The sequence below is a fragment of the Anguilla anguilla genome, chromosome 12 (assembly GCF_013347855.1).
Source record: "Anguilla anguilla isolate fAngAng1 chromosome 12, fAngAng1.pri, whole genome shotgun sequence".
Lineage (NCBI taxonomy): Eukaryota > Metazoa > Chordata > Actinopteri > Anguilliformes > Anguillidae > Anguilla > Anguilla anguilla.
Genome location: NC_049212.1, coordinates 29,246,031 through 29,268,568, shown reverse-complemented (window position 1 = coordinate 29,268,568; position 22,538 = coordinate 29,246,031). Strand labels below are relative to the sequence as shown.

The 22,538-nt window shown below is 43.3% G+C and overlaps 1 protein-coding gene across 6 annotated transcripts; it reads right to left on the bottom strand.

Moving 5' to 3' along the window:
• On the bottom strand, positions 1 to 21,583 carry si:ch211-137a8.2 (uncharacterized protein LOC777613 homolog). Of its 6 annotated transcripts, XM_035385809.1 has the most exons (14): positions 21,303 to 21,583; positions 20,034 to 20,111; positions 11,778 to 12,054; positions 11,542 to 11,692; positions 10,982 to 11,164; positions 9,600 to 9,737; positions 8,386 to 8,580; positions 7,421 to 7,649; positions 6,559 to 6,665; positions 5,846 to 5,906; positions 4,950 to 5,128; positions 3,899 to 4,012; positions 3,388 to 3,452; positions 1 to 1,750 (listed from the first exon to the last, which is right to left on the bottom strand). In XM_035385809.1, the coding sequence occupies exons 3-14, from the start codon at positions 11,966 to 11,968 to the stop codon at positions 1,516 to 1,518; spliced, it is 1,848 nt and encodes a 615-aa protein (XP_035241700.1). In that variant the 5' UTR covers positions 11,969 to 12,054; positions 20,034 to 20,111; positions 21,303 to 21,583; the 3' UTR covers positions 1 to 1,515. The 6 variants fall into 6 exon arrangements, with proteins under 6 accessions (XP_035241700.1, XP_035241703.1, XP_035241701.1 ...); XM_035385812.1 differs by lacking the exon at positions 20,034 to 20,111 and having other exon boundaries at positions 11,778 to 11,979; XM_035385810.1 differs by lacking the exon at positions 20,034 to 20,111 and having other exon boundaries at positions 21,313 to 21,583.
• Positions 21,584 to 22,538: the final 955 nt, after the last annotated feature.

Genomic DNA, 22,538 nt, shown 5'->3' with positions numbered 1-22,538 from the left:
TTCATTCTTATTCAACTTATTTTATTTCATAACACAAATGTAGTTAATCTCATGAGTCAAAATAAAAATACAAATTTTCTAAAAGTGCAAGAAAACAATACAATAGAAAAATGGCATCATCTCCAGTATGCCAAGATATCTGGAGTTAAAGCTCTGCTACATCTTAATAGGTGCAACTCACAAGACAAAGGGTCAGACCACTAAAAGGCAGTGGTTCATCTGTTCATGCAGAATCTGTTCCAAACAAAGGCGAGAGTTTTTAAGGCAGCTAAAAATCAAGACTAGCAAAAGACCCAACAGTAAACTAGCTCATTCCAACTACACACTAAGCATGTGCAAGGATAGTTGCTTATCGCTGTTAATTTCACCAAATACAATGCATCTTTTCAACACTACTCTTAGTTCAGCATGGGGACATACTTTCATGCGTATGGTGATGTGCATTAACGTTCACTCAATAATAACGCACAGCGACACAGCACGTCAGACCCTATTATCACTCAGGAGTCCTGCTGCCTCTTGACAGACTGCCCATAAATGTGAGGTGTTCACTGATGATGTATAAAAGGCAATAAATAATTTTTCCCGCTGGGTCTCTTGGTGTCGCACCAGATGGGCCAGTTCATTGACTGTGCATCAAAAGCTCATTTCAACCCCTCCCCCCAACACGCGCACACACACACACACACACACACACACACACACAGTTTTATCACACCCTATGAGTATTACTCCAGCATCATCAGCAAAGCAAGGCAGGGTGACAATGCAATCCCTGCAGTCACAGGAGTGCCCCATCAATGCCCCAGCATTTACAACATTAACTCCAGGCTCAGGCACTTCATAATATCAGGTGCAGGACACTTCTGCTGATGTACGACTACTTCAAATTATACCAGGCTGTCTTTTTCTGTCGTTAACATTCAAGTAATTAAATTGTTAAGAATGACATGATAAACAATAGGCTTTTTTTCTGGATAATAGTAATCATCAGATAATCCCTCACAAACCTAATGCTTATTAGGACAGCTGTTTCAATTTATTATACAGAGGCATTAATACTATAAACCATTTTTATAATGGATTCCTAAACTTAAGAACCACTCTTACTGGCTGTTCAGAATCCTCTCTGTGTAGACTACTACACCATGCTTATTACAGGCAAAGGGATGATGGGTAATTTTGCACCAGCTGTTCAATCAAATCATTGCTGACATTAGATTTCATTATGCACTGGCCTTAAACCTTCTTATACAGGGTGACGTACGTGGTTTATCACTCAATTATGTTGTCATGCCAAATATTTTGCTGAGGTAATTCAGTTTAAACACTTGGCCAAGTGGATCAACACCAGGGATTCAAACATGCAAATCTTCTGGTTAGTGTCCAGTGCCCAAACCAGTGCACCATTATGCCATGCCAGTCTGTTTTCTCTGTTGGTTTTGCAAGGGGGGGGTGGGGGGGTGGGGGCACTGGCAGGTGCTGGCGGGGGTGGAGTGGCGGGGTCCTCTGCCCTCATGTGGGCGGGGGCCCATTGACGTAGCGCAGCAGGAGGTGGAAGGAGCGGTTGAGGGTGTTGCCGTGGCGGCAGGCGGGGACGTGGGCGCCAGGCAGGAGCCAGATGAAGAGCGCGAGCAGCAGGGCCATTAGGGCGTAGAGCAGGACGGAGGCCCTGAGGAGCCAGGCGAGCCGCGGGGCCCCCTGCAGCCAGGGGCCAAAGCCTTTCCTCCACAATGGCCCCTCACTGCGCCTGCAGGGGTGGGGGACATAAGACGACCACAACAGAGACAACATTAGAACAGTGCAATCCCTTTAATCCCATTACACTGCATTATGGTCTTCCAGCTTTGAAGCCACACCCAAATGCACCGCTAAAATGGGGTAATGCACTTTAACATTTGTGTACTTTGCAATCATTCTTCTCCCTTGTGCATGCACCTGTCAATGCCGAGGCTGAATTGCTCTGAAATGTGTGTTATTTTTAATTCAACATTACTGGGTTACTATTATACAGAATCCTTCTCAGCACGTTGATTAAAAACGCATACATTTTGCCATTCTCTGTCATTGGTATTCATTCATTAGTAGTCATCAATTAAAAGCGTATGTCATTATCAAGTGCTTGCCAAACAGTCACATATGTATTTATACCTATAAATTCTGAACTTAATTACTGCACAGGTCTTTGTAAAACAGGACTTTGTAAGACATGAGTGCAAAATGTCAAAATGTTGCAAAGTATGAGTCAAAAAGGACCACAGCATGTGCAACATGATTCGGACCAGCTGGGTACTCTCCATGTGAATGACAACCCCAAAATATTGCATTCTATTGGTTCATTGAACGTATATATTTTCAAACAGCATCTTACACAGTTGGCAAAACTGCCCAATCAGCTTCAGGAGGCCAAGCAGATTAAAGGAATTATTTCAGTTTTAGTGTATGTTTGCAATTGGCCCTGAGAGTTTTTGTGTGCCATTAATGATCATTTAAATACCTAGACAATTATGTCCAATTATGAAATAAGATTTTCAGCTTCATTGCCAAACATTATTTATTTGCGCCTGAATTTATAGAGCTGCAACAGATAGAGCCTTAGAGGTTGAACTGGGAAGGTGAACTGGTATTATGATCTCCCATTAAGAGGATGACAAGCCACATTTTCAATAGATCTGAGGGGTCTCAAGATAGTGGGTAAAAGTGACATGGATACAATTCTGTCATGCATTTTTGGAATTTGGAATTGCACAAGCAGGAACCATTTGCAGTCCTCACGATTCGTCACCGCTTTGAACTGCTTCTCTCCTGTGTAGTAGCGTTGATACTGGAAACTGTGCCACTGTGTTCCTTTTTCAGGTTTTTTCCATTTAGCCAATTAACCAGATCAATCAAAGCATGTGAACCCAGCAGACATAGCAGAGATGCATTTTTTTTACCCAGAAAAGACTTAATAATTGCTGCTGACTGACTCATGAGGAGCAAACAGTGAGTTCAGGATTTTTTGTCAATATAGCATAATAAATGAATGATAATAACAGTGTATATTATCATTAACAGTGTATATAGAATATAACAATTCTGATGAAAACATCAGCACAGCACTTGCAATGACCTGTTCTCTCAAAGCCATTATACCATTAGACAAGCGTCACTGAAAAACATCAATAAAACATTTGACAAATACAGTGAAACACATACACACTAAATCAATATTTTGAGTTTGAACAAGGTCAGGGTTCAATATGTGTGAAGTAGATAATCATGATAAGTCTGTCAGGCTAGTATGACAGTAGATATGCAAGTGGTTTTATTATTATTCAATGTTCTAAATTAAGTTCTTAATGAAGCATTCAAGGTCGATGCCTCAAATCTCTCTCTCTCTCTTACCGCTGTTCAGCATCAATCTCGGCCTCCAACAAGGCCCCCCGCTGGCACCGTTTCTCCTCAGCAGGCTAGAGGAAGCATAACAAAGGAACCTGCTGAATGTGTGCTTGTGAAAGGCCAGCAGACTGACACAATCCTGCTGCAGGAAGGGGTTGCATTGTTTCCTTTTTCTGAGCAATCACAGATTTTCTCGCGTACGGAGGTAGACGTGCTCTGATTTAGTAATTCCTTTGTATGTGGGAGACTTCCCATTTCACAGAAACCTCATCACTCCACACAGGGGGTGCTAATCACATTTTTTATATCCTCCTCCCCCCTCCCGCCAAAACCAAAAAAACAAGACATTAAACGCATGCAGTTTATACAAATGCACCTTTTCTAATAGCTGTCTGCGTTTACAGTTTCATATGCTATGCGTCTGACAGATTCAAGCATACAGGCACACCAGAACAGACTTTGACTATGATAAACTCCCATAAACAGAGACATGGAAAAAAACACTGCCATGGCATACCAGAGGGTTTGGGGGTCCTCTGCAGTTTGTTCCAACATGGAGGGGCTCACAGTCCCCTGATAGGGGGGGGCAAGGCGTATGACACTCCTCAAAGCTAGGGCTAAGCCATGGCATCTTCAGGAAGGGTACAGAACAAAAAACACACCCACACAGGACACACAAACGCGCACACACACAGGACACACAAAACACACAGAACAAACAGTTCAATACCGGGATAGGGCACCACAACATTTTCGTTCAACGTAATGACACCCTTTTGTTACAATGGCAGGCAACAAATCACCAGGGATTCAGAGATGGGCTCCATTAACTAATGAGATGTCAGGAAACAGAACCCTGCTCCCATGGGGTCAAATGAAATCAGCAACGTAGCCACCTCCTATACTTAACTGCTGTGCTGTGACATGCTACTGTGGCCCCGTGGTATTTACTGTGACAGTCCCCCACGTTTTCCCATAATTACTCCTGAACCAAAAAAGCCAGTTAACACCCAAGTTCATTTAAATCCTTTAGAGTTGAGAATTGCGTCCCCAGCAGACAAAATCACTGGAATGTTTTTGAAATGCTAATGTCTCCTTACTAGCTTTTGTTGACTTAAAAAGTCAGACTCCTAATCATTGTGTGGCAACATTAACTTGTGACTGTGGTCAAACCAGAAATTTTGTAATCTTGGCTGAGTTAAAGAAAGCCTTTTAGACAACCTTTTCTAGACTTTTTTCTTTTTTCTTTTTATTTTAGCATTAGTCATGCAAATATATCGATATGATTCTATTCATAGAACATGGGTGCTGGTAATATTGTGTTGAGAATTCTAAACATGAAATCAGCGAGTTCCACAGATGCAAGGTAACTTGTGTATGAACAAGTGAAAAGGCCTGTACAAATGAATACACACAGAACAGATCACGAGTCTGCACTGTTACAGGTTTCTCTGCAGTGATTTCTATCATCTGGTTTCTCACATTTCAAGAGAAAAGAGAAAGAAAAAATACAAACAGTCAAGAACAGAATACACAGCAGGATGATTGGGCAAGCAGGGCACAGATACCTTTTGAGCAAGCCCAGTCTGTACGGCTTTGGAACAGGGCGTTCGCTCATGAATGGCTGGGATGTGGCCGAGCCAGGTGCTAATGCGCTCTGGGTCAAAGGTCGCAAGCTCAGGTAGGTGTTTGCCGGGCGTGGAGGTCTTCTGGGGGCTCAGATGGAGATTATCTTCCTCTTTGGCACCTGTCAGTCATTAAAAATACACTCAGAGGTGAACAAGCACACTTAAAATGTCCATGACCACAGTGGCAGGTCAACTTACGGTGTAGCACCATTGACATCAAGTTAGAATAATGGGGTTGCTGAGTCAAAGCCAGTGTGGTACAAGGCCTTTACATTCTTGAGCACAGTATTTTACAAATTTATCTAAATTACTTCAAAATAAAAAAATTCAATCAATTCAAAAAAGCAGTATGAAGGATTAAAATTCATGGGGTGATTCAGTATAACAAAAAAAAACATTTATGAGGGTCCTAATTTCCAAAATCACATTTATAATGAAAATTTACAATAATAAATCAGAATACAACCACATTATGGAAATCCTGTGGAAAAGTAATAACATAATTATTTTTTATTAATTCTGAAATGAGAACGATGAAAAAGTAAACAAGATCATTTTTTTCCCCGCAGTGCAGCAGACAATGTGCACAAACAGGAGGCATTGGCAATTTTCTGGGCAAGGATGTCTGCTCGGCAAATGCATCAAAGTGATTTCATGCAGTTGACTGTGCTGGCAAAATACCTAATGTACACAGATGACAGTCCTGGCGCTAACCATCTCTCATGGGCAATCAGAGATAAAGCGGCTGTTTGCATGGGGGGCCATTGCCTCTGTGTGCACGTCTGGGGCTAGGTCACCTGCACAGCAAAGACACAAACAAGGGACGAGCGACATACCGGGGGCCAGGGTCTGGGCAAATGAGACGGGGCTTGCATGCTCCGCATTGCCGTCTGTGCTCTGAAAACAATCAGGAAAAGAAAAACCACATCAGTGCATGACTCAGAGGCACTGTTCACCCAATTTGACTGCACTTGCTCTGTGTTCATTGGTTGGTTTTAACAAATGGAAATCCGACCCAACATGGAAATAATGTACCGTCACCCAGGGGGGTTGTGGAATAATATACACTTCAGCCTGAAGTAGAATAAGCCTACGGCTGCAAGAATTGCCCTAAAAATGTAAGGGACCAAAGTGGAATATAGCCATTTTAGTACACAAGGGAAATTTCAATGCATTCTGGGTAAACTAATACTTTACAAACAAGACAGGTGCATCCAAGATGGGAAATTGGAGGGCAATATGCAGAAAGGATTGTAAATATTCTCAACAGATAAATCTATATCAAAAATAAACATATTCTGTAATCACAACTATTGGTGTGTGTAGTTAACCCGATAAAAATAGTGAAATAAAGTGGAAAAAAAACTGCCAATAAAAGTGGTAAGAGAAAGCAAATAGCCTAAATGTTCCTAAACCAAATTACTCTCTTTGGATCATGTCAGTGAATAAAACAGATGGCCCTTCCCTTCTTTGCTTGTTCCAGGTAGTAACACCAATATAATTATCTATCAGGAGTTTGACTGTTTTGGTCTGGATCACCAGTACTCACCATATCTGGTGTCCCGTCCATGGTCATATCTGACCTGGACCCATCGGAGCTCAGGTAACTCCTTCTCTTGGCATGTTTGGATGGCGACTCCTCTGTGTAGTGCAACCCTGTTCAATGACTCAGTCTTGCATTCACTGACATTTAAACCACAGCTCTTGTATTTTGCCCTGATAAAAGCGTCCTTTGAACAAACAATGAAACCCAATGCCAATAAATCAGCCTTTTTAAAGACCCATCTGCTTTTATTTTTCCTCAGTTCAACTGTCAAAACCTGTATTGACAGTTTCGAAAGATCCAAAACTGAAAACTACGTGCCGTGTGCACTGAAGATTATGTCTTCAACAAAACAAACAATTTTGCAACCGGTTCAATTGCTAAGGATTAATGTGCACGGATAATGGTCTGAGCCTCAAGCAATCTGTGCCTTTACACCATTTAGACTGTTACATGTTGAAACTAAATTTTGGCATGTCAGTCAGGTCTGATGACAATCGGGAAAGCAAAATATTGCAAACAAGGTGGCAATATTTTGCCTTCTTAATTTTGTGTTTCAAATTCAGCAAATTCAAAACTCAAAATCATTCTCAGTAAAGTTGTTCAATTGCCAAGGAATTTTTTGCATATGAATGATAAGCCTGAAAATAATCTGTAAAAAAGAGTGTACCTAGAGCATTCCCTTTGGCTCAATTAGACCTACATTTTGAAAAGACGATTGTGGAAAAAGGAGTATGTTTAGACAGCAGGGTAAGTGTCCTGTCCAATTAAATTTAATTAAATTAAACATGAATTTCTGTGGAGGTTTGATGATTGAAATGTTTACCCTTGTAGACTCTGCATGATGCACAACTCTATAGCTAGCTACCTGTTATGGCACTGAAGTATGAGGAGTCAGCATCATCAAATGAAACAGACCCCCCTACATCCACAGAGGGGTCCCATTCCAGGACCAGGTGGTCTGAGCCGGATGGGGCCTGGGGGCCTCGCAGGTTGGACAGGCTGCCCCGCTCAGTCGCGTCTTCATCCTCCTGTGGGATCTCAGAAGGGCATCCCGAGTCAGGGGGCGGGGCCAATAACCAGTCCTCCTCAAACACCTCGGGGAAGAAAACAGACAATGTTCTCACCTGCAAAATCTAAGGTTCTCTCTCCTGCAATCACAGACACACACACAGTCACAGACACAGAAACACACAGACACATGCATGCACAGACACACACAGACATAAACACACACGCAGACGTACACATACACACACACACACATGCATACACACAACCTAATACAGCAGGAGGGAAGGAGTGGACAGCCAAACACCTGCAGCATCCTTGTGCAGCGGTGGATGAAGGTGATGCACATTAGTATAAATAATGACATCATAGAGCTCTACAGTGAAGGGGGTTTTTCACCTCAATTACCTCAACTATAAGCAATCTCCTGAGAAAGAGGGAGCTATCAAGCGAATTAAAGTAGGGAAGGACTGCAGAGCCAGACTGAGAGTCGGGTTAGGAATCTGAACTAATCTCAGTTTAGCATCTCATCCAAAAGATCATGCCTCCTGCAGCAGTGTCCCAGTCGTTGTACTGGGACCTACTAAGCACTAAGCAGAGTAGACGAGTGGATTGAATTGGAGGTCTGCCCAGATCATCCATAAAACAGTGACATCAGGCATTGTAAAATGTAGTTTAACAAGCCAGCCCATTTGTAGGTTATTGGCTCTGACATCCCAGAGTCAGTCAGAAAGGAAGATGTAAGGAGGAGGAATGTGTGTGTGTGTGTGTGTGTGTGTGTGTGTGTGTGTGTGTGTGCTGGGGGGGGCAATAGGGCCGTACCAGCCTCATGCTGAGAAGCCGGGTGTGGAGCTGGCCCACCCCTTCGAAAACGCAGGCACAGTAGAGCAGCAGGTCCTGCAGGCCCGCCTCGATGTCCTGGGCGTCGGCCGGCTCACTCTCCTGGACGAGAGCCTCGCCCCACTCCAGGAGCCTGTTCAGCCGCACCGTGTTTTCCCCCACTGCATCCTGAAAGTTCTGACCCAGAAACACAGGAGGGCCAATCAGCTGTGCCCAGGCAATCACCCACCAACGGCCTCCACACAGTCCAACAAATCAATGTGCATCCTACTGAACAAAAAAATGCGCTTTGATTTAGTTTGAAGCTGTTTGTGTGCTGGGATGAGATGAACGCTTCTAAAGTCCCTGCCAGTGTCATTCAATTAACCTTTATTGCCACAAGGTAGGTTCACTGAGCATGCATGCTCTTTTACAGCAATGGCTGTTAATGCCCCTCAAAGTGGCCTAACCTGCAGGGAGGGGAGAGCATAAAAACTCACAGAACACAGTAACACACAGAAAGGCCCCAGCCAGGATTCAAACCCATGAGGTAACAGTTCTATCCACCGCGCCGCCGTGCCACCCAGAGAAAAGGGTGTGGTCTCACACTAAGAGCAGGACCACACAAATGCTGAGGATGGACTGTAAACACATCCCATGTGACAGCACAGCCAAAGCAGGATTCAGTGGCAAAGCAGGGGACCCTGCTGTCAGGGCTCCCTCAGAGAAACGGAACAAGGCGGAAAATTCGCTGGACGCAGAACTGAACCGGGTGTGCGTTTCGGACCAGTGCTTTAGATACTATCAGGTGCTTAAAAGTTTTTAAAATGTTGCACAAAGCCACCATGACATTGCATCACCATGGCAACAAGCTCCTCCCACATTTAAGCTGCCGCCAAGTTGTCTTGAATTTTCTGCTTTAGCTGGAGCTCATCCCATTGTGCTCATAGGACAGAAATAAATGTGCAGCGTGCGATAAGCGGGAAGCAATTATATTAAATCACTGCCTGCATTTCACAGTATTGGATGTGGCAGTTTCATGGAGATCCCTGATAAGACAATGTGGCCGGACCCTCAGTAAAGACCTAACAATTGTTTTCTGACCAGAGTAACTTAATTGAATTGAACAAAGGAAATAACCTCCCAAAAAATGCTCGTCCAGGAGCAGAAGCGTATGAAAGAAGTGGAGGGACCGCCCCCACCCCCACCCCCCATACCTGCAGCTGCCGCATCTTCTCATGGTTGTCTTTCCCAGAGAAGTGCTCCACCTCCGTAAGCCGCAGGTTCATGTCCGCCAGCCAGATCGCCATCTCCTCCCGCTGGTTCTCAAACTCCTCCCGCTGAGACACAGAGCGCTGGGAAGAGGGTGGTTGGGTAATTGAAAGAGAGAAATAAAAAATTTGCTAATTAAATTTATTGAACGACCTAAAGAAATTCCCCGCAATTGTGAGATGGGGGGAAAAAAGACTGAGGGAGAGAGCATGGCCAACTGCTGACACTACACAGACATTGGGGACCTGTTTTCACGCCAGCATCTAGCTGTTCTGTTACTTTGGCCGGAAGATAGCCAGGTGGATAGGGAAACAGCATTACAGGCCATTAACCAGGACACCAGCAGGGACTGGCAGTTTACTGCGTCTGAGGAGAGCATGTTTATTTAGAAACACCAGGCAGTAGAGCATCCAAAACACTTTCCGGCAGTTTCCATTTCAAATATTTAAATATTCAAATATGTTCCAAGGCTAAGGGCAGGGACACTCAAACCTGGCTCTCGAGACCAGTAGTACTGATGGTTTTCTTTTCTACCTGATAGTTAATTGATAGATTAATGTCACTGATTGGGCGGAAATTTAACTCACCCGGTGTTTCAGGTTTAAAATATCTCTAATTATAGGGGAATAATAGAAACCAGCAGCACTACTGGCCTCAAGGGCCACATTTGAGTATCCCTGCTATAGGCTAGTTTTTCAGATTTAGTACAATTTATTAAATGAGTTTAATTCCTTTCTATGTTTCTTCATTATTTCTGGCCTTTAGCTTGGAAACCATGTATCTAATAACTGTGAGCAAGCCAGCCTCAAAATATGCCGCACTGTGATAGGCAGAGAGCCGATTACACACAGAAATGACACTGCTATTGGTGACATTGAGCAATAAAGACATTTTCTGAAATGCTTCCCAATCTACCCTTGTGTGTGTGCGTGTGTAAATGTGTCTGTGTTTATTAATGTGTGTGTGTATATGTGTATGTGTGTAAATGTGTGTATTTATAAAAGTGTGTGTGTGTGTATGTGTATACGTGCAAATGTCTCTGTGTTTATAAATGTGTGTGTTTGTGTGTGTGTGTCTATGTGTGTGCGTGTAAATGTGTCTGTGTTTACAAATGTGTGTGTGTGTGTGTTTGTGTGTGTGTGTGTGTGTGTGTATGTGTATGCGTGTAATTGTGTCTGTGTTTATAAATGTGTGTGTTTGTGTGTGTGTGTATGTGTGTGCGTGTAAATGTGTCTGTGTTTATAAATGTGTGTGTTCTATGTATTTTTTTGCGATCAGCCATGCCCAGTTCAGCGTGTCAGGCTAAGCAGGGGGGGAGTACTCATACCTTTAGCTGACGGCAGATGCCATCCACTGCCTCGCTGACCAGGTCCCAGCGCTGGCAGCATTCCCGCACCATGCCAACCGACCTCCTGGCCACCGGGCCCCCAAAGCGGCGGGTCAGGACCCGCTGCCGCTGCGTCAGGGCGTCCAGCTGCGCCAGGCGGGCTCTGCTCTCGGACCGCAGAGTCTGGAGCGGGGGCAAGCAGGCCAGGTGGCCAGTGAGCTGGGCTGCCACTAAACCATGACAGCTTTCCTGACCGTATGCGGGAGGCCCAGGGAAACGCGGACCACCATCTGCTGCCGCGTCTTCTCGACATGTGGCCCGGTCCTCCGGCGTGGTGTACGTTACACGTGGATTTGCGCAAGACAGTCTTATGACAGCGGTGAGCTTTCCCTCAGTGTGTCGCTAATATACAATCACACTACAGTGTGGCAGGGCTACTGCACTTCCTGTCACATCATCAGGCTTACAGAAAATACTAAAGGACCTCACGGCAGGTTAAAAACAGGCTATTTCAAATCAAAACAACCAAGATCAAGCGCAGTCTGTTTCATCTGGCTTACCTCAAATTTCTTTAGCTCCTGTTTGGCAGTAACATAACAGACATGGGAGGAGTTTGGGGAAGCAGTTGACTTTTCTGCCAGTTGCAGCCAATCCTCAAAATGGGAGTGCGCCGTCATGAATTCACGCCACAGCGTCCACATCTCCTCCAGCCTCACAAGGGACAGAGAGACATGCCAATTTACTCACTGGTAACAACAGAGCACAACGAACAGCTGCACCACTAAGAGACACTCACTGGATGGATCTATCCACAGAAGTGCCACCATCTTGGCTCAAAGGTCCCACTGACAGCCAGTCATGGAGGTTGTCATGGACATATGGTGAACTGGGTAGATGGCGCTCGGCGCAATGCCAGGTGGTGGATTCCACGTACGTGTCCATCCCAACCTGGGCCTCTGGGCCCTCTGTTACCTCCTCATCGCACATCCCATTCCCTCCTACGGGACAGACGAGACAGTTTACATGGGCACCCTGTGAAGCTTCAGATGGGCCCTGGCATCATGGAGGTCCACCTGTCCCAAAACAGAAGAAACATAAAAATACCACTGAGCAAGAGGTTCACAAATATAAAGAATCAGACATTTCACCTGGTTTTCTGTCCATCATAAATATCATCTCTGACAGGTGACAGTAAGAATTAAATTGACTACCAAGATTTCAGCCTACGGTTAACAAGCCCAAACAGATAGATGGCAAGTCTCTTTCAATAATGCTAGGCTTTCAGGCAGTAGGCCCATCAGAAACAGGCTTTTATAAATGCACTGAATGAAGAGCATTACAAAAGAGTACATTTTTATTCAGCTAAGATATTACATGCATCATTGATAGACTACAAAATAACAGCAAAAAAAGTTTTTTTTACAAATGCATTATATTGTAGGCAACACCATTTGATTTTATGCAATACGTGTATACAAATTTATGTGTTTTACATTTTGCATCATTACACTTTTTATAGCAGGGGGGCCAATCCTGTTCCTGGAGATCTACCATCCAGCACGTTTTCATTTCAACCCTAATCTGACACACCTGATTCTGCTAATTAGCAGCTGAATGAGATCTCTTGCTGTTGAATGAGGTGTGCTGGGTTAGGAGTGAAACCTACAGGACGGTAGATCTCTGGGAGCAGGGTTGGGCAGTCCTGCTCTATATGCTGTCACTGATTGAACGCATGATACCAGCTTATGTACTCACTATTTAGTAGAATCAAGAGCATTGTCCTGTACTACATGTATATCAATGATGTGTGCACCATCTTAACTGAATCCATGGATTTTTATTTATTCACAATACAGGCTTTTATAATTGCTGTATTTTCTGAAAAAAACCATCTATCATGTGGCATGGCATTACAGGAAAATGTGAACAGTTCCCACAGAAAATGTGGAAAATGATTCCTTTCCCAATCAGGTAGCTTTCAATACTTTCAATACTATAATCTCAGAACAGAGCACAGAAAACTGCACATCAAATAAACAGCTGGACAATAACATATCATTTAGAGTGATGTCAAATGTCTTGATAAGGGGTGAGGCATATACTGTTGCCATTTTTCCACCTACCATCCTAATTAATGGAGTGTGAATGCCTCCTGCCCCCAAACAACACTTTGTGGCCGCGTGATATTTTGTTGGCAACTTCATCCTTTTTGAACAGTGGGATTTGATCAGTATTTAATTAAAATCTGGGTACATTCCTCTTGTGGTAAGATGATGACGATGGTGATCCAGAATTTATTTACAGTGAAGATGTGTAGGACTTACACAACCACTGTGAAGATTCAAAGTTGAAATACAAGCTAACACCCCAGCCACGTGACTTTCCAGGTTGGGATGGGTTGGCTGCCTCTTTGGCCAAAATTTAGGTTCAAGAAGCCCACTGAAAGAGGTCATAGAGGACTTATGGAAGGGCAATGACTCACAGAGAGGCTGTCACAAGTAGCGACTGTCACATGGAGTTACAAGGCAGTAGCGTGTATGGGCAGCAAGCCTCGAATGTGTGTGCGTGTGTGTGTGTGTGTGCGTGTGCGTGTGCGTGTGCATGCGCATTTGCGCATGTGTTCGCGGCAAGTGCGTGTGTGTGCACAACGTATGTGCGCACATGCGCGTGTGTGCAGAGTGTGCTTGTGCTTGTGCATGTGTGTGTGCGTTTGTATTTGCCGCATGCGTTTGTGTGCGTGTTTGTGTACATGAGTTTGTTGGGGGGAGCTAAAAAATGGCAGGCCTTCAAAAACTCCAGGGAGGCCTGTGACAACTGATGCCCCCCACCCAACCCTCCAGCACAGCCAATGCAACAGCAGGCATGTCAGTGCCCCAGATGGCCCGCGGGGGACTGTGGAAGGAAATATATACACTCTTTGAATATTTTTTGAAACTCGTGGAGGACTTGGACAAAGAACGGGAGTGAGATACGGATTCAGAGGAAACAGAAAGAAAATGAACTGAAATGGATCAGGGCGCTTGACAATTCTCACCTGTGACTGCGAAATTCATTTTGACCCTGGGCTGTTATCTTGGTATTCCCACATGATACGATGCCCCCAGCCCCCCAAAACCCACCCTCTCCCTCAAGCCCCCCTCCCATCCAGAGTCTTCACTGTCCTGACACATTTTGCATAACAAGCATTTCCCCTTTTCCCTCTCCTTCTCTTGCTCTCTTATTATCCCTCTCTGTCAATACCGAGGTCCAATAGCCATTAAGCACACAGCAAAAAGCCGGAAACATGAGGAAAAAGCAAAAAAGAACCAACTGGCAGATCAGTTATTCATTGCCTTTATTATGAACGCCACTACTTTCCCACAATCCAGTGAGAGCACAGCTTGTACTGCACATTGGGCTATACAGAAAGAAGCGGACTACAAAAAAAAAAAAAAAAAAAAAAAAACACGAAAAAGGTCTCACGTTTGGAAGTGGGAAAACAGTGTTGCTTCAACAAAGCTTTACCCTCATCGGAAGGTATTAAAGTCAGCCGAGTTAACCCTCAGGCAAAGGACTTGAAAACTTTATCTACATTTCATTACCTTTGTAAGTTTAACGTGAGCTTGATTCCTGTTTTGCAAATAATGAGTTCTCAGATGTCATCGTTTCTAAAGGCCATTCACAAATTGCATTAGCGTGCGAAGACGGAGGTATTGTTGGTTTCTAGTGTTTTTCACCTTTCTCCATCACTCTGAAAAAAAGCTGAGTGGGCCAGGTGGGGAATAATGCACTCTCATCAGGTGTGGAACAGCAGTATCTAATGTCTTGTGTGGAACCTATAGACCTGGATACCTTACAGAAAGTCAGGTTTCAGCCTCATCATTTCCAAACGGCAACTTTTCACCGGAGGGCAGGATGCCACCCCTTGATATATCCCTGCCTTTCAGTCTACACTGCTGCCTTCCCTCTTCTTTAAGGTCCAGAGTTTGCAGTTTATGGCCGTTCAACTGCAGAAGGCACGTTTCGACCGTCAGATTTACTGCTTTCTCACAGGAGCAAGAGCAAAAATATGAAGGGTAAGGTAATAAGGGGGCTCTTTATATACGTGTGACATGCAACAAAAGAAAAAGCATGTCGCCAAAAGTCCTCTTGGGCGCGACCTCTCAGGAGACCAGAGGTAAAGAAAGGAGAGAGCGTAGCATGCAGGTCCCTCCGGGCTTCCTTGTATTTTTCCATGAAGGGCTCTGCATGTAAATATGGGAGGTGGCAGCGAGTTGAATAAACAAAGCAATAAAAAAAAAAACTGCTATCTGCGTGGAAAAAAAGAAATCAGTCACCATTTCAAGCAGTAAGTTCCAATGCCAGACACAGGAGATAAGACGTTTAACTGGAGGCGCAAAACAAAACAATGAATGTGTTAATGACAAAGCTGCGGAACCTGACTCCTAATGATGTTGTTCTACGGTGGACGCAACGCTATCAGATACCTGTGTTACCATGTACAGTGCAACAGCTTTCCAGAGAGCAATCTGTAATGGAAAAGGCTTGGTTTCCAGTGACACGTCACCAGTTGAGACTCGCAGACATGCCCCAATGAAGCTAAATATTTCTGCAGTGCATATGAGTTCAGAGTAACAACGATTACATTATGAAGCCATCAGATTTTTTAAAATCTTTTTTCTTTTTGGGGGGGGGGGGGGGCAGAATGTCTACAAAGAACATGCTGGGACTTTATGCTTAAAGTGATCGCGTCTCACGCTGCAGACAATCTGAATAAACAGCAGCTGAGAACCAAGAAAGGTTTCTTTCTTTTTTTTATCTTAAGGGGAGAGCCATAAACTCTGGCCTTCCAGAGCGTGGGGGGGGGGGCGGGGGACTAAATTGCATTACTCGATGGCCCATGCCAGGGCACGCTGAACTGATAAAGTAACAAACCATGTCCTGTCCCCTGTTTGGGATTGTTCGCCATATACCTCCACTGACCTTGGCTGTAGTCAGATACCATTAGAGGAAGAGGGTTCGCCCCTCATTTCTGCAGGGTAATCCAATCTGACTGAACGCAGACTCTGTAACCGGTATAGTCCATCGTTCTCTCATTCCTCATGTTCCATTGCTCTTCATCATTTTAAAGTCCTGTCCTCCTTTCTCTCTCCCACCCAGTACAGCTCGCTTTATTTTATAGCCAGAAGCACAGACATCAACAAGGTGAGCGGAGCACTTTCTGAGCTGTGCACATTTACGTCAAGACTGAAAATAACTATAATTGCCACCATTTCCTAGAAGTCAATCTCTGAGCATATTTTTCATCACACGCTTTATGGGTGTGTGTGCGTATGTCTGGGAGAAAATGTGGGGTTCTGCCCATTGTCCTCTGCTTCAGCCTACCATAGAAGGAAGCATCTGTACTCTGGTATCTCTGGTGACAGCTCGGGGACAAACAGGCAGCTCACCACGCCGAGAAACTGTCTCCCATTCCCAGGGCAACATAAAAGCCACCAAACTGAACAATTACTCCTTTCTGCCACAGGACAAGGAGGAGAGGACAGACCCAAGACACCTGATCTTAAACCCTGTTCCCTAATCCCTACCCCCATACAACACACACAGACAGACACACACACACAAACAGGCACACACACACGCACACCCAAACACACACAAACTTGCACTAACACACAGACGCACACACACATGCACACACAGACACACACGCACATACACATGCACACACACACGTACAAACACACACACACGCACTCAGAAGCACATACGCAAGCACACACACAGAAACAAACACACAAACACATATGCGCATACATACACACACACACACACACGGACGGACACACACACACACACACACACAAACATACAAACAAACGGGCAAACACACACATATATACACGCACACACCCACAAACTAACACCAATACTGTGACATCTTGATAGGCTTTCCCAGAAGCACCAAACCGAGACCTGTATGTATAATATTTGGGGTTGGTATCTTGGTTTGGACAGCTTGCACAAAATCATCAGTTTGCCAGGAATCCCCTCACACCCTCTACCCAGAGTCTTCATCCATCACTTCCCATTTACCACGTTAACCCGATTCTATTCTGTTCATTGACAAGCCAGAAGAGGAGCGTACCATTACGACACAACCTGACAATTCAATACAAGAGTGGATGTAACAGTTATTTCAACCCTAACATTGTCATTTCAAGAAAAAAATATTCTCCGTTTTACTATCCTTGGAAATCACAGCTGAGACATGTCCCCACAGAAGCAATAGTTGTAATTTTCACACACAGAAGCACCTGTCATCGTGTAGAATAGGCCATATTTCTGAGAAAGGTCATGCTTGTCACTTGTTATATGCGACACAAACATAAGACCATAAGAATAGATTTCTAATTATGTCTCATTTCTATATTCCATTTCTGCTCGTTTGCAACAGGAGGGGTGGCAAACAGCCCTGAAGATTTTAAATGGCTCTTCCCTTTCCAAATCTAAACAGCGCTACATTATCAAGAGTGTGAAAGAGTGATGACCACCCAGAAAAACAAACACAACCGGTACACACCTGATCTGACAAGACTCAAGCAAACACTCTCAGCACACACCCCTGAGCAGAGCGAGGCATCTACCATTTCAGGTTGTGCCTACGCAAGAAAATCCACGGCTGTCTTTGGCTGTCTGTAGTTAACATCGAGGTGTGAATTCTCACCTCATTCTTTTTAAGAGCACATTCAAGAACAGTCTGTGATGCACAACGGATTATTTTAGTCTGGATTCAAACAAAAGATCAATCCACTAATGCTGTAGTTTGGAAATCCTAACCAAAAGTTTTTATATTTTTGCATCATCGTGACAGTTCCTTGCTTGCATTTTCTTATATTTGACATATCCATATAACGTAAACTTGCGAATTTGTAAGGTGCCTACACTAAACTCATGTGCTCAAACAAAAAGTCAGATCGCCCACAAAAAAGTCTGGAAGGCATGTCAAAAATCAAAACAGAAGACCACCTTTTCAGTCAGTCACCTCCCATTTTTCTATTCATGTTGAGCCATTGTCTCACTACATGTAAAATATTTAAAGATGCTGAGTTATCATCAGCACAAACCATGAATTCTGTCTGTGCACACGCTCCCAGTTGTTCTCACACAGCCCTGCTACATGGAGAGGTGGGTGGGGCCACAGCCACCTCAAACCTTGTCCAAAATGAATTAAATGACTGAAGCAGGTATCTTTGCTCACAGCACCTTTATAAAATGGTGTGCATCGGAGCAGTTTTCATTTAAATTTGGCTAAAGACTGTCTGTTTTCACATCAGTAGATTTCTGACAGAATAAATCCATTAAAATGATAATAGTTTGACCTTCGTCATAACTTTGCAAAAAGACTCAGAATAGACCTAATATTTGTATTTCCTGTCAGAAAATATTAAAATGAATAGAAGGCGCTTGCTCTTGCTCTTTTGCATCTGAACACAGTCCTAATAGTTGAAATAGAAAACCAGGCCTATTTCTCCATGTTCCACAATGGTGGGAGCTAAAGGAACAAAGCTCGAGTGGGTCAGCAGCACCTGGACCACGTATGTACAATGAGGAAACAAATAACCAACTAAAACACAGAGCTGAAATCAAAACGGGGCCACGAAGAAGTAGATACTGTTCAGTCAACTAAACCGAACTGGGTGAAAGTAGCTAATTGCCCCCCAGGATCGAACACACCCTTCACTGGAAGATCTTATCAGGTATTGGGCGCTGGCCTGGGAAAGTGTTCCCTGCACCCTCCGCGCAGTGCTTTGGCTGCGAGAGAACATGAACCGTGCAGAGATAATATTGTGGAAGACTGACTCACAAAACACGGTTACTGCCGCTGTGGGAGTCCGACGCAAGCGTCTTCCCCTGTCTACAACGCAGTTTACGACACCGTTTCAAATGTGTTCAACAATCCCCGCAGTAAATCAGCACAGACGACTATGCAATAAAATCCACCAGCTACCTCAAAGCAAAGGTGTCACGCTCAGAGGTCTTTCTATTTGTCCAGGAAGCCTAACGTGTTGAGAATCCGGATGTACAGTACAGTAATCAGGGATAAAAGAGAGACAATAGAGTGGCCACAACAGCTGACACTAAAAGCAGCAACTGAGTGCAAGCCAGAGCCCGGAAGCCACATCCTACAAGATCAAATCAAGTATCCACTGAAATATTTATATACTCCTTAAGGCAGTGCTTATCATTGGAAAACACAGGACTGCTACCACCTGCATATACTACATGACTCCAATCAGGGGCTCCATTTTGTAACAGGGATCAAGAACGTAAGATTGATCTAGTGATCCCCTATCTGCAGCAGCTCCATCGCTAACATAGTTTTAAGAACAGGCTTTGAAATCAGAATTTACTCAGACAACAAAGCCACACTGTGCCAGACACTATTCTTATGCTAATGAGGTTATGAGGAGCAAACTTTAAGTGAATCTGCATGATTAGGGGATTTGCACTGTAAATGATGAGGTCATTTCAATCTATACTGAGTGTATTCTTTTTTGATGGGTTTGTTTTATCTGAATACTGGAAATTCCTGTAGAAAAGGCAGGATCCCAATCAAAGGAAATAAAAGGGCTTATTAGCTATTTGTTAGCTTTGATATTGAAAAACATTGCTGTGTAAAGCTGCACACAGTACATACACACAAATATATATATATATTTAAAGCCCTGTTTGATTTTCAGTTTAAGTGACTGTTGCCATTGGATAATACATTAATCAGTATTCAAGAATCATACTCTTAACAACAATGCCATCAGTCAAAGACCATAATTCTTATCGAATGGATTAAGATGTAAGGCTTTCAAAAACAGTACGTGTTTGACTGCAATTCAGCAGAGACAGCAGCCCTAAGCTATACATCTACTGTGTTGCAAGATCTGCTCACGTGGTTTCCAACAGGCTACCACGTGTTACTCAGGCTGCAGATTTTTTTAAATTTTTATTTCAATATAGGAAGGGAAACACTGAATTCATGCACATGAATCGATCTATTCAGAGGGCTTTTAAATACCATGGACTTTGTGGTATCTTTAAAGGACAAGTGTCAGACTTCTTGCTTTATCCTGCTCCACAATGGGATCAATCAACTCTGCAATAATAAATAAAATTATTGTTAAAAAAAAAAAAGGATGCGTCAACATCTATTTCTGTCATCTATTATTTTCCTACCCAATCTCCATATAGGCCAGGCAGGAACATCAACCTGATAAACTTGAATTGAAAAAGTGAAGTTTTTACTGTAATATTACATTAATGGTAAAATGAGTGTTAATTGTTGTCTAATAGAACATGACAGGCCATACACTGAGCATCATGGAACTTTAATTAAACTTTAAAATTAAAATGTAACCACAGTGAAGGCGAAATGTGCAAGTGTTATTACAAACTGCCTTGTAGCTTCGCAGGAACGCATCTTCTTTGGCAACAATTCTATAACAAAAATATTACATTGTCCTCGTAATTTGATCAACTGTCCTTTCATCTCTGAAAATGATCGAAACGCTGCTCAGGGGGATATATTCAAACCGAAGTGTATACAGTGACAGAACCTATTTTATATATGATGATAAATAATACTGGCAAAATAACGACCCGTAACGGCTTCCAAGGATAGATTTGGGGTATCATCATTTTCAATACAAGAATGCACCTGAGAAAATCACGAGTCATGCATCAATGTATCTTAAATAGTCAGTTTCAGGCTTTAAAACCGGTTCCATGTTTAATAACAGTGTAGGCACATTGCACTGGTCTGGTGACAAAGTTGCTTCCTTAAAAGAAGTTCCTCCAAACAATTAACACATGCTATCCATATTCAGCTGGTGTACCTGCACAAATGAACAATAATGCATTGTGGTACTAACAATTCAACCAGTCTTTTCTTAGTATTACATAGAGATCAAGAATTGATACCTTGGCCATTTACCAATCAGCTAAGTACTAATTATCCACGGAAATTATACTTGCGGGCTAAATGGTGAATAGCAGCACAGCAGCAGAATTTACGAAACTAACGTGTCATTCTTACATGGAAGCGACCATTCGGGAGGGACTATTTCATTATTTCAATGTTGCCTGATGAAATTGTATTTGCAGTGTAGGTTTTGAACGCTCAATTACAGTTTGCACCATTTTTACACGAGAATTCAGCTTCCCTAACTTCGGTTATTTAGCCTACCCTACTCTTACCAATACATTTATATCAAACTCAATTAGAAATATAATTCGGAAAAACTATCGAGCCAACTAAAAAGCACCGATGACAAAATAAATAACTCACTTTTACGTACGTCTTCCAGTCAGTTTCCTTCTTTTCTAATTCTTCCTTTCTGCAACACGAGACATCTGCAAGACCAATCCATTTAAAGGAAAAGTATATTATTGAGTACTCAAGGCCTATTTCGGCCTATTTAGTGCGAAAGGGAAAACAGATGCAAAGACTAATAGTAGCACTAGTATACAGCCCTCCGTTCTCACTCAGGTAAGTAAACAAGTATTTCGCCGAGAGCACGCCTGAGTTTCGAGGTAACAGGTAACTTGACACGACGGGTCATCCAAAACCACACCTCTCTTTCCTCTCAGTGCATCGTCAATGCAGCGTTGCGCTTGGCTGTTCCCAGATGCTGCCATTGCCAGTTAATTCTTTTTTTTTTTTTTCTGACCAAGCAAAGCTCAGACTAATTAATTTATTGACATATTCTAAACAATTTTCTAATGAGAGTTTCGGATAGTTTGTGTGCCCCAGGAGTACAGTACAATCACATGGATAGGCCTACAATAGCCTATTTGTGAATTCAAATACAGGCAGTATACATTTGTTTTCCTGTCGGACAGAGTGGATCTGAAGTAAGGGAAGTGGTCTTACATCAGTGTCCAAAGATCAGAATAATATTGATCAGTTATTCTTTTTGCCCTTTTCCTGCCTAGTAGCTTCAGAAAAAATGGCAGATGTCTTAGTAGAAAAGAGAGCTCTACTATTCACCATTTGTCTTACAGCAGGCCACTGGAAAAGAAACCGCTCAGTGTATTAATAGTGGACCTCCCATGGGTACTTTCATTCATTAAAGAGAAACAAAAGCAAGACACTCCGCAAGGCAAATCTTATCGGTGCCAAGTCAGACATCCTGTCACATGGTACAACATAGCAAGCAGAAAAGCCTAATTTCAGTTTTTAAATCAGGTTGAACCTGATAACTTTGCACTCTATTAATATCTGAAAGATTTATCAAATGACTTTCAATTGTGTTAAGGAGAACAGGAAAAAATTATGCTCACTTGGTTCCCTTGTTCAAACAGGAGCAAAGCCTCATGTACACTGACGTCTGTGCAACAGACTAGAGAGAACCTTCACTGCAGCCACTGAAAATTATTAGCAGGGTAGGTCAAGATAGGCCCTCGCAGATAGGATGGACATGCGTACCCAGTCAACGCCCCAGAGGGTATTTAAACCAGGCTAGAAGACCAATGCAGGGATGGTTGCTGTACTGCAATCTTGTTTTGTGTTTCAGTGATCTTC